This window comes from Salvelinus sp. IW2-2015, linkage group LG7 (assembly GCF_002910315.2).
Source record: "Salvelinus sp. IW2-2015 linkage group LG7, ASM291031v2, whole genome shotgun sequence".
In the NCBI taxonomy this organism is placed as follows: domain Eukaryota; kingdom Metazoa; phylum Chordata; class Actinopteri; order Salmoniformes; family Salmonidae; genus Salvelinus; species Salvelinus sp. IW2-2015.
The window spans coordinates 32400630-32415576 of record NC_036847.1 but is presented as its reverse complement, the minus strand read 5'-3'; the positions used below and the strand labels follow the sequence as shown (position 1 = coordinate 32415576).

The 14947-nt window shown below is 46.9% G+C and overlaps 1 protein-coding gene across 7 annotated transcripts in view; it reads left to right on the top strand.

The window, feature by feature from the left end:
* LOC111966837 (cyclic AMP-dependent transcription factor ATF-7) overlaps positions 1-14947 on the top strand; it is a 58383-nt gene that overhangs the window by 32276 nt on the left and 11160 nt on the right. For 2 of the 7 annotated variants that reach the window (XM_070444594.1, XM_070444593.1), the window contains 5 exons: positions 6727-6823; positions 8266-8396; positions 8993-9154; positions 9971-10158; positions 14673-14757. In XM_070444594.1, the coding sequence (XP_070300695.1) occupies positions 6727-6823; positions 8266-8396; positions 8993-9154; positions 9971-10158; positions 14673-14757 (663 nt within the window). Of the gene's footprint in view, positions 1-6726; positions 6839-8265; positions 8397-8992; positions 9170-9970; positions 10159-14672; positions 14758-14947 lie in introns of all 7 variants that reach the window. The other 5 variants (XM_023991791.2, XM_070444592.1, XM_023991790.2 and 2 more) reach the window with 3 other exon arrangements.

Sequence of the window (14947 nt, the reverse complement as noted above, 5' to 3'; positions counted from 1 at the left end):
GACTGGAATAACTCTCTATTTTGAGTCCGAGTCCTCCGTTGACTGGAATAACTCTCTATTTTGAGTCCGAGTCCTCCGTTGACTGGAATAACTCTTTATTTTGAGTCCGAGTCCTCCGTTGACTGGAAAGTTGAAACCGATGGTGTTGGTGGTACTGAACTCCAGTGTTTCCCCTATATTCATGAATAATAATTTGGGATGGTAAAACATTTTCAGTGTAAAGTTAAACGACTAAAACCAGATATAAAGTATGTAGAAAAGATAATGGATTTGTATATATTTTTTGACAACTAACAACCACCAGAAAAAAAATAGACAGTCAGGGAGAATCTAAAATTCCCAAAATGTCATGACATGGGTCCCCCATTGATTTTGTTATAATGTTTGAGTCACTCAGATGGCATAAGAACACGGCATAAGCCATGGCAAAATGTGTAGAATTGCAGGAAATTAGCTTTAAAGTAACTGTCCAGTGTTTCCAGATTCTTATGAAATATGACCTATAATTACTTGGAATATGAGTGAAATAGTTTTCCTTTCAAAAAATTATTAAGAAGCTTAATTCAGCTTGTCTGGTGTCGGCATAACCCAACAATAGAATGTGTGGGCGTATACTGGTAATTTAAAATCTTAATACAAGTAGACCGTCGATTGGCCAGATCATCCTCAGGAGTATGACATCATACTTAATGAGGAAATAGCAAGTATTTTTGAAGATACAAGTTAGATTCCCCCCCCCCCTCCAATTTATGCTTTGGCCACAAATAAGAGCATAGGACGAGTCGTCAACATTATATAGGAATGAGTTAACGGAATATCAACTTTTTAAATGTCCCATTTTCACTGGACAGTTACTTTAAAACTGCATATTTTCTCTCAGCCCCATGGCAAAATTGATAGAATTGCAGGAAATTAGCTTTAAAACAGCAAAATTGTCTCTGCAGCTGAGAGGAGGGCCCCCCTCCCCTGCGCTAGTTTTGAAACCGCTGCTGAAAGAAATTCTAGGAGAAACACTGTACTCATTCTGAAATAAGGACATTTCCCATTGCAGTGGAGTGGAACATCAGTAGAGAGGAGACATTCATTTAGCTCTGCTGCCACTGACAGTGTCCACATGGACAACATGTTTCTATTGTCAGTCTGTTTCTGTTCTCTTGCCAACTCCTTGTGAAACTATCATGTTTGCTGTGACACTGAGTTGGCAAGAGAGTACAAACACATCTGTGATCACACTAGGTCTGTTCCACTTCTGTTATTGAGCGCACACATGGACGATAACACTACACACACTGCCGTTCAACCAGGCAGCAAACACTGATCACACTGTCTGATAGTGCCAGCTAGCGCTGTTGTGAAACAATGCGGCTGTATCTAATGCAAGTCGTTTTCTTTGTAAGAGCCCACAAGGACAACACAACACACTGCCATTCAGGCCACACACACACACACACACACACACACACACACACACACACACACACACACACACACACAACTGATATATAGTAGGCTAGCTGAAGCTTCTGTTTCTCTATGAGAGCCCAGATGGACAATACACTGATCACTGAGAAATACCTCTAGCCGAGCGGTGTTGTGATACAATGCTGGCCAGGTGTTGTCTCCCAGCCAGCCAGCCAGCCAGCCAGTGAGTCACAGGCAGCAGGCAGCACAGATGAGACATTTTTCAACCTGTTTCTGTCTCTCTTCTCCAGCCTGCAGACTGAAGAGGTTAGAGATCCATAGTGACTCAGCTTGGCACTAAATGTCTATTGTTGTCCAAAGGTGTTAGGATGGATTAGATGTTTTAAAGCCTGGTACAATGTTACATTACAGTACATTTACATTACAGTAAAATCCCAGTGAAGACGAGTTAAATGTCTTTTCAACTTCCTTTTCAATATCTTTTGCTCATAGGGATATCTCTGCTTCTTCCCTTTTTGTCTACTGATGACATGACTTATAAGCCTCATTAGGAAACATTAAAAAGGTTTTAACATGCTTATAACAGCATCATAATGCATTGTATCGGCAGGCTTTACCACGTGTTTTACTGTGGACAGCTTGTGGACAGTCTTTCCCACCCAGACCCGATATGCATAAATTATTTGATTTAATATAGAGTCCCGTTCCGAACAGACCCAAGGACAACTAGACCCGTTCCGAACAGACCCGAGGACAACTAGACCCGTTCTGAACAGACCCGAGGACAACTAGACCCGTTCCGAACAGACTCAAGGACAACTAGACCCGTTCCGAACAGACCCGAGGACAACTAGACCCGTTCTGAACAGACCCGAGGACAACTAGACCCGTTCTGAACAGACTAAAGGACAACTAGACCCGTTCCGAACAGACCCGAGGACAACTAGACCCGTTCCGAACAGACCCAAGGACAACTAGACCCGTTCCTTAGAAAGCGCATTCAGAATATTAAGTAGCAGCCTACCTGTTGGTTGTTGTAGCCTACCCTTCTCCTTTATCTTTTTTTATTTATTATTTTACCACCTTTTTCTCCCCAATTTCGTGGTATCTAATTGGTAGTAGTTACTGTCTTGTCTCATCGCTGCAACTCCCGTACGGACTCGGGAGAGGCGAAGGTCGAGAGCCATGCGTCCTCCGAAACACAACCCAACCCAAGCCGCACTGCTTCTTGACACAACGCACATCCAACCCGGAAGCCAGCCGCACCAATGTGTCGGAGGAAACGCTGTACACCGAGCGACCTGGTCAGCGTGCACTGCGCCCGGCCCGCCACAGGAGTCGCTAGTGCACGATGAGACAATGATATCCCTGCCGGCCAAACCGTCCCTAACCCGGGCGCCATTGTTGCGCCCCCCCATGGGCCTAGCGGTCGCGGCGGGCTGCGACAGAGCCTGGGCTCGAACGCAGAATCTCTGGTAGCACTGCGATGCAGTGCCTTAGACCACTGCGCCACCCGGGAGGCCCCCCCTCCTTCATCTTTTAATTCCATCTACCACTGATTAGATATCTCATGTGGCGGCTCTATTATAACTTATGATTGGCCAACAACAACTACAAGCTACAGACTCCACTCTGGTGGAAAGGAAGAGTAGCAGCATATATTATACAATTTCTCTCTCTACTGCAGGAGTCACGTTGGGATCTGTACGGGCCCTTCCTGACAGGTCCGTTAAAGTAACATATTCTCCAGACCCGTGACAGTATTTAGAATTCTGGATCCGAACTTCCTCGGGTCCCTGATCGGGACTCGGATAGTCGGGTACAGGTTGATTCGTGAAGACCTCTAGTAGATATGTACAATAAGGGAGATTAATTTGAGATGGTTTCCCCTAGCCCGACCCAGTCATCTTGGTCATAGGAAAGATTACTATCAGCCTGTGAGACGTGTATTGGTGATACTGCCGCTAGCTGGTACTGGCTACAAATATGCTCCTGACAGTGTTTTCACTTGGTTCTCTCTCTCTCTGTCTCTCTCTGTCTCTCTCTGTCTGTCTCTCTCTCCTCTCTCTCTCTCTCACTCTCTCTCTCCTCTCTCTCTCTCTCTCTCTCTGCTGTCCTCTCTCTCTCTCTGCTTCTTCTCTCTCTCTCTCTCTCTCTCTCTCTCTCCTCTCTCTGGCTGTCTCTCTCTCTCTGCTGTCTCTCCTCCCTCTCACGACTTCATGCAGACTTATTGCAGAAGAAGATGAAGGATCCTAAATCGCACCCTATATAGTGCAAAAAACTAAATTAAAGCAACTTCAAAAAGGGAAGAGAACAAACAGAGGAAGACTATTGTAGCACCTTGGTGTGCTTGGCTGAAAGACTGACAGAGGAAGACTATTGTGTAAACAGCTTGGTGTGCGTGGTTGGTTGACATGCTCTTGCAGAGAAGGACGAATCCTTCGATAAACACATACTTGTGCGCTAGGCTACTTGTTTCAGTTGGCCATAGACGTCTTACAAATGATAGCCCTGACTGCCACCTCCCTAGCCCTAGCCTGCCACCTTCCCTAACCTGCCCACCCTCAACCCCTAACCCTGCCACTCCCTAACACCTAGAAGAAAGGCACGCTCCCTACCCGCCACCCTTCCCTAACCTAGCCTGCCACTTCCTAACCCTAGCCTGCACACCTCCCTAACCCTAGCCTGCCACCTCCCTAACCCTAGCCTGCCACCTCCCTAACTACCGCCCACTCCCTAACCCTAGCCTCCACTTCCCAACCCTAGCCTGCCATCTACCCTACCCCATAGCCTGCCATCTCCCTAACCCTAGCCTGCCACCTCCCTAACCCTAGCCTGCCACCTCCCTAGCCTGCCACCTCCCTAACCCCTAGCCTGCCCATCTCCCTAACCCTAGCCTGCACCTCCCTACCCCTAGCCTGCCATCTCCCTAACCTCCTAGCCTCCCTTCCTAACCCTAGCCTGCCACTTTATCCCTAACCCTAGCCGCCACCCCCCTAGCCTGCTGCACCACTCCCTAGCCCTAGATGAGGCCTTCCCTGGCCGCCTACCGTTCATCTACCTGGCACCGCGGTGTGCAGGCTAGGTAGCGTGGGGCAGGCCTTAGGGTTAATGGGGTGGCAGGCTGGGTCGGGAGGGGAGTAGGTGGGAGGTGGAGGGCTGGGCTGGCGGCGTGGGCCGGTTATCCGCTAGGCGGAAGGTCGTGCGCGCCGGACCTCGGGTTTGGGCGGTGGCGGTCTCCGGCGGTGGCGGCCTGTAATAGCGGTTAGGAGGGCGGCTGTGCAGGCAATCCTAGGGAGATGGCAGGCCTAGGGTTACGGGATGTCGCTGCAGGCTATGCCAGGCGGTTAGGGCAACGTGTGGACAGGGCCTCTAGGGTAGGGCGGAGCCAAGATGGCAGGCTAGGGAGGTGGCAGGCTAGGAGGGTGGGCGGCTAAGGGAGGGTGGCAGGCCAGGGAGGTCCCTTGACGTCAATGCGTCCACTGAGTATACGGATAGGGCTGGCAGGCATGGGCGGTTGGCAGCTGGTAGACGCTATCACGGGAAGTGGCAGGCTTAGGTGTTAGGGAGGTGGCAGGCTAGGTTTAGGAGATGGCAGGTCTAGGGTTCAGGGACGGGTGGCATCAACAGCTAGGGTCACCGTAGACAGCACTTAGCATGGCAATGCGGTAACGCCGTAGCCTAGCACGGCCCTATGGCCAGGCCTTTAGCGCTGCCACCTCCCTGACCTGCACAGCGTCCTTAGGAGCGGCACTAGTACGCGCAGACCGGTCCTCTGAACAGGCTTGCCACGCTCCTCTAGGAGGCATATGCCGCCAGAGCCCAGGGGTTAAGCGTCGAGACTAATCGTTGCAAGCGTGGCCACTCCCTAGCGCTAGCCTGCCACCTCCCTAACCCTAGCCTGCCTACCCTATCCCTAGCCTGCCCACCGGGTTAGGGAAGTTGGAGGCTTCCCTAACTACCTGGCCACTGTTGGTGCAACCTATACGCCTGAGCGACGCTGCCACCTTAGGACTCTATGCACCCGTGAGGCCTGGGCGCAACGTCGCTAGGGCTAGGGAGACGCTGCTAACAGGCTAGGTGTTCAAGGAGGTGGCAGCGCTGGTTGGATAGTGGCAGGCTTAGCGGTCCTTAAACGCGTGCGCAGGTCGCGCAGGCTTCAGGGCAGCGTACCTAGCCTGCCACATCTAGGGTTAGGGTATGCCGTGGCAGGTTCAGGAGGACGCTGTGGTCGCGCACCGGTTAAGGGTAGGTGGCAGGCAGGGCTATGGAGGTGCAGTCAGGCTATCATTTGTAATATCGTATGGCCAACTGAACAAGTAGCCTAGCGCACAAGTATGTGGTCTTACTCAGAATGGTGATCCACCGTCCAGAACTTCAATGCTACGCAGAAGCGATGTTCAACCACCTACGCACATGTCATCACCGTCTGTTACACCCAAATAGTCCTTCCTCTCTAGGTCTAGTCCATCTCTTCAGCCTAACCGCATACACCAAGCGCGCTTGCTCACAGACTACCTAGTCTCCTCTAACTCAACGCTCTAATGTGCCTTGCCCTCATTCCTCCTTTTGAAGTCTTTATTTCACTTTTGACTATCACTATATACGTGAGTGGCCTGGTTCTAGCGATCCCTTCATTTGTCCTGCCATTGAAGCTCTGCTCCACGCCTGAAGAGTCGTGTACGCACGGGAGATGAAAGAACCTAGCTGAGCTGAGACTAGAGAGAGACAGCAGTCACCAGACCGAGTAGAGAGAGACTGGCACTTCACCAGTATAACGAGCAGCTAGACTGACGACAGAGTACGCATCAGCACTGAAGAGTAGGAGACATGCCGGCAAGGACTGATTGAAGTCAGAAGTGTGTTATGCAAAGGCAGGAGTACCGAACCGAGGACATTTTTGGTGCCACTTTGATGTGTAGCGTTCGGTCGATAATGCCATTTCCTAGACTTTTGGCCGGTGTCGCTTACGGCTAAAAGAGTCTAAGAAGGGCTGCATTACACAAATCCTATGTATTGTGCATAGGGATATTGCTTTGCAGTGTATGTGGCAACACCCAAAATGAATACAGTATGTGTTATCCATCGATAGCAGATCACCAATGTGATTGGATTCTGAAAGTGACATCTGGTATGAGGTTAAGGTGACTTGCTACTGAGGACGGTGTTGGCCTAACGTGACGTGCGTGTGTTGTGTGGTGACGCATTCCTCCCTTCTCCCTTCCCTCCCCCACCCTCCCCCCCCTCTCTCCTTTCCTCTTATCTCTCCCTTCCTCTCCCTCCCACCCTTCTCCCTCTCTCCAGAGGTTTACCAACGAGGACACCTGGCTGTGCACAAACACAAAGCATGAGATGAGTCTAAAGTTTGGCCCTGCCAGGACAGACTCTGTCATTATCCAAGGTACTGGTTCTCCTAGTGAGTCTAAAAAATTTCACTTTATTACTCTGTTCTGGCACCTCTTTATTTGTTACTTTTGTCAGTTGTTGAGTACCCACATGTCAGTCGTGATTACCAGAACATTTATCCAGATATAGGATCACTGATGTCCACACCTGTTAAGTTTGACTTCTCTTGAAGACCTTTAGTGTTGACCTATTAGTAAACTTCAGGACCCTGTCTTTCAAAGATATTCGTAAAAATCCAAATAACTTCACAGATATTCATTGTAAAGGGTTTTGAACACTGTTTCCATACTTGTTCAATGAAACATAAACAATTAATGAACATGCCCTGTGGAATGGTCGTGAAGACACTAACAGCTTACAGACGGTAGGCAATTAAGGTCACAGTTATGAAAACTTAGGACACTAGAGCCTTCTACTGACTCTGAAAAACACCAAAAGAAGAGTCCAGGGTCCCTGCTCATCTGCGTGAACGTGCCTTAGGCATCTGCAAGGAGGCATGAGCTGCAGATGTTTCCAGGGCAATAAATTGCAATGTCCGTCCTGTGAGACGCCTAAGACAGCGCTACAGGGAGACACAGACGGACAGCTGATCGTCCTTGCAGTGGCAGACCACGTGTAACAACACCTGCACAGGATTGGTACATCCGACATCACACCTACGGGACAGGTACGTCTGGGCGGTGTGTCCAGCAGCTCATCGGACTGAGCTTGTTGTCATTGCAGGCAATCTCAACACTGTGCGTTACAGGGAAGACATCCTCCTCCTCATGAGGTACCCTTCCTGCAGGCTCATCCTGAAATGACCCTCCAGCATGACAATGCCACCAGTCATACTGCTCGTTCTGTGGTGATTTCCTGCAAGACAGGAATGTCAGTGTTCTGCCATGGCCAGCAAAGAGCCTGGATCTCAATCCCATTGAGCACGTCTGGGACCTGTTTGGATCGGAGGGTGAGGGCCTTAGGGTCCATTCCCCCCCCAGAAATGTCCGGGAACTTGCAGGTGCCTTGGTGGAAGAGTGGGGTAACATCTCACAGCAAGAACTGGCAAATCTGGTGCAGTCCATGAGGAGGAGATGCAATGCCATACTTAATGCAGCTGGTGGCCACACCAGATACTGACTGTTACTTTTGGTTTTGACCCCCCCTTTGTTTAGGGACACATTATTAAATTTCTGTTAGTCACATGTCTGTGGAACTTGTTCAGTTTATGTCTCAGTTGTTGAATCTTGTTATGTTCATACAAATATTTACACATGTTAAGTTTGCTGAAAATTGACAGTGAGAGGATGTTTCTTTTTTGCTGAGATTAGTTGAATATTGGATTAATTTGATGTTTAAATCAAAGTGTCGGAATAAAACATTAATCCAAGGACTTTGAGAAAAGGTGATATTTTCTAAAATAGACATTTCTCTCTGTTTCTCTTCCTCCTGTTCCAGACCAGACCCCTACTCCCACTCGCTTCCTGAAGAACTGTGAGGAGGTCGGGCTGTTCAACGAGCTGGCTAGCTCCTTCGCTGAGGAGTTCAGGAAGGCCCAGGAGGACGACGACAAGCGGGCCAAGAACCCTGTGAGTAGAAATCACTTGGTCCTCCTGTAGCTCAGCGGAGTCAATCACCACCTTCCGGAAACACCTGAAACACCACCTCTTTAAGGAATACCTAGGATAGGATAAAGTAATCCTTCTAACCCCCCCCCCTTAAAAGAGTTAGATGCACTATTGTAAAGTGGTTGTTCCACTGGATATCATAAGGTGAATGCACCAATTTGTATGTCGCTCTGGATAAGAGCGTCTGCTAAATGACTTAAATGTAAATGTAAATGTAGCTTAGTTGGTAGAGCATGGCGTTTCCAACGCCAGGATAGTGGGTTTGATTCCCGAGACCACCCATATATAAAATGTATGCACACAAGACTGCTTTGGATAAAGCTTCTACTAAATGGCATAATATTATTATATTGTAGAACTGAGGTGGTTCCACAGACCTTGTTTGCCTGATTTAGGTTCTGTATCTGAGACCTAAAGACTGGCAGTAGGTCTAGGCTTTTGTTCAGAACACAGTGGTGTTGCACACAGAAGACCAGGAGCGAAATCCAGTCGGTCACATAGCCCCATCCTATCTCTGCTGTGCTTTATAGTGTCTGTCTCCCTCCCCTCCCCTCCAGCTGCCTGCCCCCCACAGAGAGGTGGCCCTACACATGAGCCTGCAGACACCATCAGCAGAAGCCATGAAGGTGAAGGAGGAGGAGCCTGTGGAGGTTGACTCTTCCCCACCAGGAAGTCCTGATTCCTTCTCCAGCATGTCAGACAGCAGCAGGGATGCCATGGTGAGACGAGGAAAGGTAGGGGTCAAAACTTAGGGGACATGACTGACCAGCAAACCCATGTTGATTTACCAAGTTGGTTCTGGTTAGGATTAGAGTTATGGGTTGACATGCCAGTCATGTCCCTAAAGTCACACCCAAAGGTAGGGGACCGAGAAGGGCCAGAGGAACGGTAGGTGTGCGAGACCAGGATGGGTGGGCACTGTGGTTTGTTGATGGGGAGCGTCTGACAGGATCTTTACTATGTCTATGAGCTATCAAGAAACAATCCATAATGCATTGGGAAAGAGGCTGTATTAAACCTAGAATTGGCCTTCTACTGTTGGATTCTAAACTTTGAACATTGAGAAATTAAAGACATGATAGATCAGAGCAGAGTATATAAAGGAGTGAGATCTGTAGAAAGACAGAGTGGCTGTGGAATGTGCTGTGTGGACGGGAGGAGATCACAGGATTGCTATAGGGGAAGCAGATGGACATCTGTGGATTAGGCGAGGGAGGGGTTGAGGTCAGGAGGTCAGGTCAGATCCCCTGAAGGGAGTTATAATGGTTTATTATCCTATTACCCTCTTCCTGTGGAACCATAAGATGTAAGGATTGGAGAGAAGGAGGAGTGTCTAAAGTGGGATATACTGTATATATATATATACCTGTGATGTTGAGAATTTTCTTTTTGTCTGAATACAGCTGTGTCGACCCTTTGGGAAGAATTAAACTTGGTTAAGCTTCTGTAGTGTCCGTTATTTACTCTGAAAAATGTGAACCTAACACTACTAAACATCTGTTGTTGAACTAAGAATCTCTCCTGTCTTCTCTCAGGACACTCCCCCGAGATCAGTGCTGAGTTCTGCCCCCACCCCCACCATCATGAGGCACGGTGCCCTCCCTATGCGTCCCAGACCAGGCTCTCTGCCCCTCCACTTAGGCTTTGACGCCCTGCAGCCCACCATGCCTTCACCCACCTCCGTCATCACACCCACCCCACCCTCCAACCGCACCCTGCTGGGGTGAGTGACTGGTCCTGCACAAGCCTGGTTCTAGATTTGAAGACTGCTCAGATCTGGACCCAAGCTGTCCTCCGTGGGGCCTGGAGCTCTAGTTAAAGATGGCTTTTATATGCTGAATCCTACATCAATCCTTTTTACAACCGCTTAGGCTAGAGACAAGCCATTTYCTTTGCTGTAAAGCTGCAAGCATGGCTGTCGTGGTTCTGAAGCACTTAAGTGTGCTTTTGAATTGGCGCCCTTTCCTAGACCATGTTGCTATGTGCATAACAGCAAAGTTAACCAGCATATTGGTGTTGAGAACAAGGTGGTGAAAGCAGCAGCAGAGTTAGGAGACGAGGAAACAGTCCTTACCTTAATTGTCTCAGAAATGTCAGGAGAGCGGAAACCCCAACTTAATTAGGTCTATAATCAATAACCTAACTGTTAAATGTGCCTGGCTTTATAAATCAACCATATAAACTCAGCAAARAAATAAACGTCCTGTCACTGTCAAGTGCGTTTATTTTCAGCAAACTTAACATGTGTAAATATTTGTATGAACATAAGATTCAACAATTGAGACATAAACTGAACAAGTTCCACAGACATGTGACTAACAGAAATGGAATAATGTAACAGTCAGTATCTGGTGTGGTCACCAGCTGCATTAAGTACTGCAGTGCATCTCCTCCTCATGGACTGCACCAGATTTGCCAGTTCTTGCTGTGAGATGTTACCCCACTCTTCCACCAAGGCACTGCAAGTTCCCGGACATTTCTGGGGGGGAATGGCCCTAGCCTCACCCTCTGATCCAACAGGTCCAGACGTGCTCAATGGATTGAGATACAGGCTCTTCGCTGGCCATGGCAGACACACTGACATTCCTGTCTTGCAGTAAATCATGCACAGAACGAGCAGTATGGCTGGTGGCATTGTCATGCTGGAGGGTCATGTCAGGATGAGCCTGCAGGAAGGGTACCACATGAGGCAGGAGGATGTCTTCCCTGTAACGCACAGCGTTGAGATTGCCTGCAATGACAACAAGCTCAGTCCGATGATGCTGTGACACACCGCCCCAGACCATGACGGACTCTCCACCTCCAAATCGATCCCGCTCCAGAGTACAGGCCTCGGTGTAACGCTCATTCCTTCAACGATAAACTCGAATATCGACCATCACCCCTGGTGAGACAAAACCGCGACTCGTCAGTGAAGAGCACTTTTTGCCAGTCCTGTCTGGTCCAGCGACGGTGGGTTTGTGCTGATAGGCGACGTTGTTGCCGGTGATGTCTGGTGAGGACCTGTCTTACAACAGGCCTAAAGCCCTCAGTCCAGCCCCTCTCAGCCTATCGCGGACAGTCTGAGCACAGATGGAGGGATTGTGCATTCCTGGTGTAACTCGGACAGTTGTTGTTGCCATCCTGTACCTGTCCCGCAGGTGTGATGTTCGGATGTACCGATCCTGTGCAGGTGTTGTTACACGTGGTCTGCCACAGCGAGGATGATCAGCTGTCCGTCCTGTCTCCCTGTAGCGCTGTCTTAGGCGTCTCACAGTACGGACATTGCAATTTATTGCCCTGGCCACGTCTGCAGTCCTCATGCCTCCTTGCAGCATGCCTAAGGCACGTTCACACAGATGAGGGCAGGGACCCTGGGCATCTTTCTTTTGGTGTTTTTCAAAGAGTCAGTAGAAAGGCCTCTTTAGTGTCCTAAGTTTTCATAACTGTGACCTTAATTGCCTACCGTCTGTAAGCAGTTAGTGTCTTCACGACCGTTCCACAGGTGCATGTTCATTTAATTGTTCATGGTTCATTGAACATTTTATGGGAAACAGTGTTTAAACCCTTTACAATGAAGATCTGTGAAGTTATTTGGATTTTTACGAATTATCTTTGAAAGACAGGGTCCTGAAAAGGGAATTTTCTATTTTTGCTGTTTATATCTACTGAAATGACAGTTCCTGCTTCTGTAACCTTTTTAAGTGTTTGTTTTATAGCCTACTGATACCGTGAGCATCAACCCTCACGCAACCACATGTTGGATAAACAATTCCACAAGTTTGGCTGTTTTTAGTCTTTGCTTTGCTGTAATCAAGGCTTTACACTTTTCTTCGTTAGACCAGCCTCTCTGGTATAATTTATTTATTGTTTCCACTGTTCCAAATTGTCAGGAAAAATGTAATTTCTAATAATAATAACCCTCCTTTTTCCTTGATCTCCTTCCTATTATTATTTTTTATTATGATTATTATTATTATCATCATTATTATAAAAGTAAGTCATGTCATTATCTTTAGTAGGCAGGGTATAGCAGCCTTGTATAACCACCATCGAGCTGTAAGCCTAAGAGCACATCCTGTTTAGTCTTAACACCGTAACTTACTTAGGACTATATTTCAATACTTATATAGGCTACTGCATCAATCTATCATTTATTTGTTCATGTCATTACACAGCATACGAGTCATTCATGATTTGAAATGCAATCAAGCATTTGTTTTAAAATAAAGTGGCCGTTGAATAATTAGCATAAACAATAAATAGGCCTAAACCGCTCCAATTCGGAAAATGTATTCACGAATGAATATGACTGTTAGTGTTCGTTGTGATGCTTTATTTTGTAAAGCCTTTATTACAAGACTCTCTAGTACGCTTAAAATTGATTTAATGTTTACATTGTTCCAAACGGTCAGAACAATGATATTGTAATCTAACAGCACCTGTTTGGCAACATAATATGCACACAGCGCTTGCTCCTTTTATTTTTCTTGATCTGCAGTATTTTCCACAACTAACTTCCCCTTTACCTCCTGAGCAACCAGTAAACATTCTCCCATTTCCAGTTTGTCACGTCCTCTGCATCCATTTTGCTGTCACATGTTACTGTGTTCAGAGTTTATGACCAATTTAWTGATGTGATTTAAGGTCAGTGCATGCGATGCATGTCACGTAAAGAGAGCAAGGGTTGAGGGAATAGGGAATGTTTATCTCCTAAACAAATTAGGGATTTAGGTAACAACTTTTCAGTCAGAAATGGCTGTAATTATGTTGCAGCTTCAGCAACACGGACAGTGCGATGCACATTGATGTTCTGTGGTGATCGCTGCAGCAGGGAGGAGAGAGAGAGACAATGGGTGCTAGTCACACAGTCACTCGCTGTCCTTTTTTTTTTCAACACAGCACAGCAAGTCTGAGCCAGGCCCGGCACAATCAAATCAATTGCGGTCGGACTCCCTCTAGTAATTTGTGTGTCTTAATTATTTCATCAAACAGTGTGCTTAAAGCATCAGACAAGCTCAGTGCATATAGTTGATTTGATTAAAACACATAGGATGTGTCTATATATGGAAAAATATGTTTATTTAGATTAGTTGAAAGAACAGACGACTCTGTCCCCRACTTTTTATTTTTTTTGGAGTCGGGGACAGCCCTAAACTGAGTTAGGAAGGACGTCTGTATCTTTGTAGTGACTGGGTGTACACCATCCAAAGTGTAATTAATCACTTCACCATGCTAAAAGGGATGTTCAATGTCTGCTTTTTATTTATTTTTTACCCATCTACCAATAGGTGCCCTTCTTTGCGAGGCATTGGAAAACCTCACTGCTCGACTGAGGGACCTTGCAATTATCTGTATGTGTGGGTACAGAGATGAGGTAGTCATTCAAAAATAATGTTAAACAGTATTATTGTACACACAGTGAGTCCATGCAACTTATTATGTGACTTGTAAAGCACATTTTTACACCTGATCCTGATCTTATTTAGGCTTGCCATATCAAAGGGGACATTTCATCTTTTCATTTTTAATCAATTTGTAAAAATTTCTAAAAACATAATTCCACTTCGACATTATGTGGCATTGTGTGTAGGCCCATGACAATTTTTTAAACGTTTTAATCCATTTTAAATTCAGGCTGTAACACAACAAAATGTGGGAAAAGTCAAGGGATGTGAATCATTTCTGAAGGCAATGTAGTTACGAGAGATGTAGTTGGATTTGACCTGTTTTTGCATTRCMATTGGGGGCTTCCACCATATTAAAGTAGTCAGCTTTTGTGGGCATTCCTATGGGTTGGGTGGGATTAGCCAATGATCAGAGTATTGGCTTCTCCTTCAAATTGGGTTACCTGRTTTGTAAATGGCTTTAAGCAGTATCACCGCCATGGCCACAATATATTAATGACACACAGGATTTGGTTCAGGACTCCAGCACTGCAGGTGTCGGTAAATCATCATTATAAGCTTTCTGCTTTTTTCAAACACAAAAATAAAATGGACTACTTCATAATGGAGATGGCTTCAATGGATCTACCCGTGCTGTCATAGTCACCATTATGGGACAGATACAAAGAATAGATCTCTAACTCTATACCTACCCCCTAGGCCACTTCTGTACATCTGAAAGGATTGGATAGKTGTGTCCAATATGGTGTCAATTCCACCTACCCTATCACAGGGCAGGATGAAGCTTTTTAAATAGATGTTTTTGTTCCACCGGTAACCCTCTACCTCTTTTTCTTCTTCTTTTCTGTAGCTCTCCCACTGGCCACTACCCCGTGATGATGCACCTTACCAATGGGCTCCTGCCTGGTCCTATGCAGATACCCTCTGTCATTTCTGTAAGTGCCCAGCCTTCACCCATCTGTCTGTCCTTGTCTGGTTTGGGAACGGTGATTGTTGCCAATTCTGATTGACGCGGAAGCTGACCTTCGCTAAGGGAGTAGTAACATCTCTGTCAGAAAGTCTAGGTTGATCCAGTTTTTATTTTTTAAATAATGAAATTGTATGCTTGCACTAGTTGTCTATAAT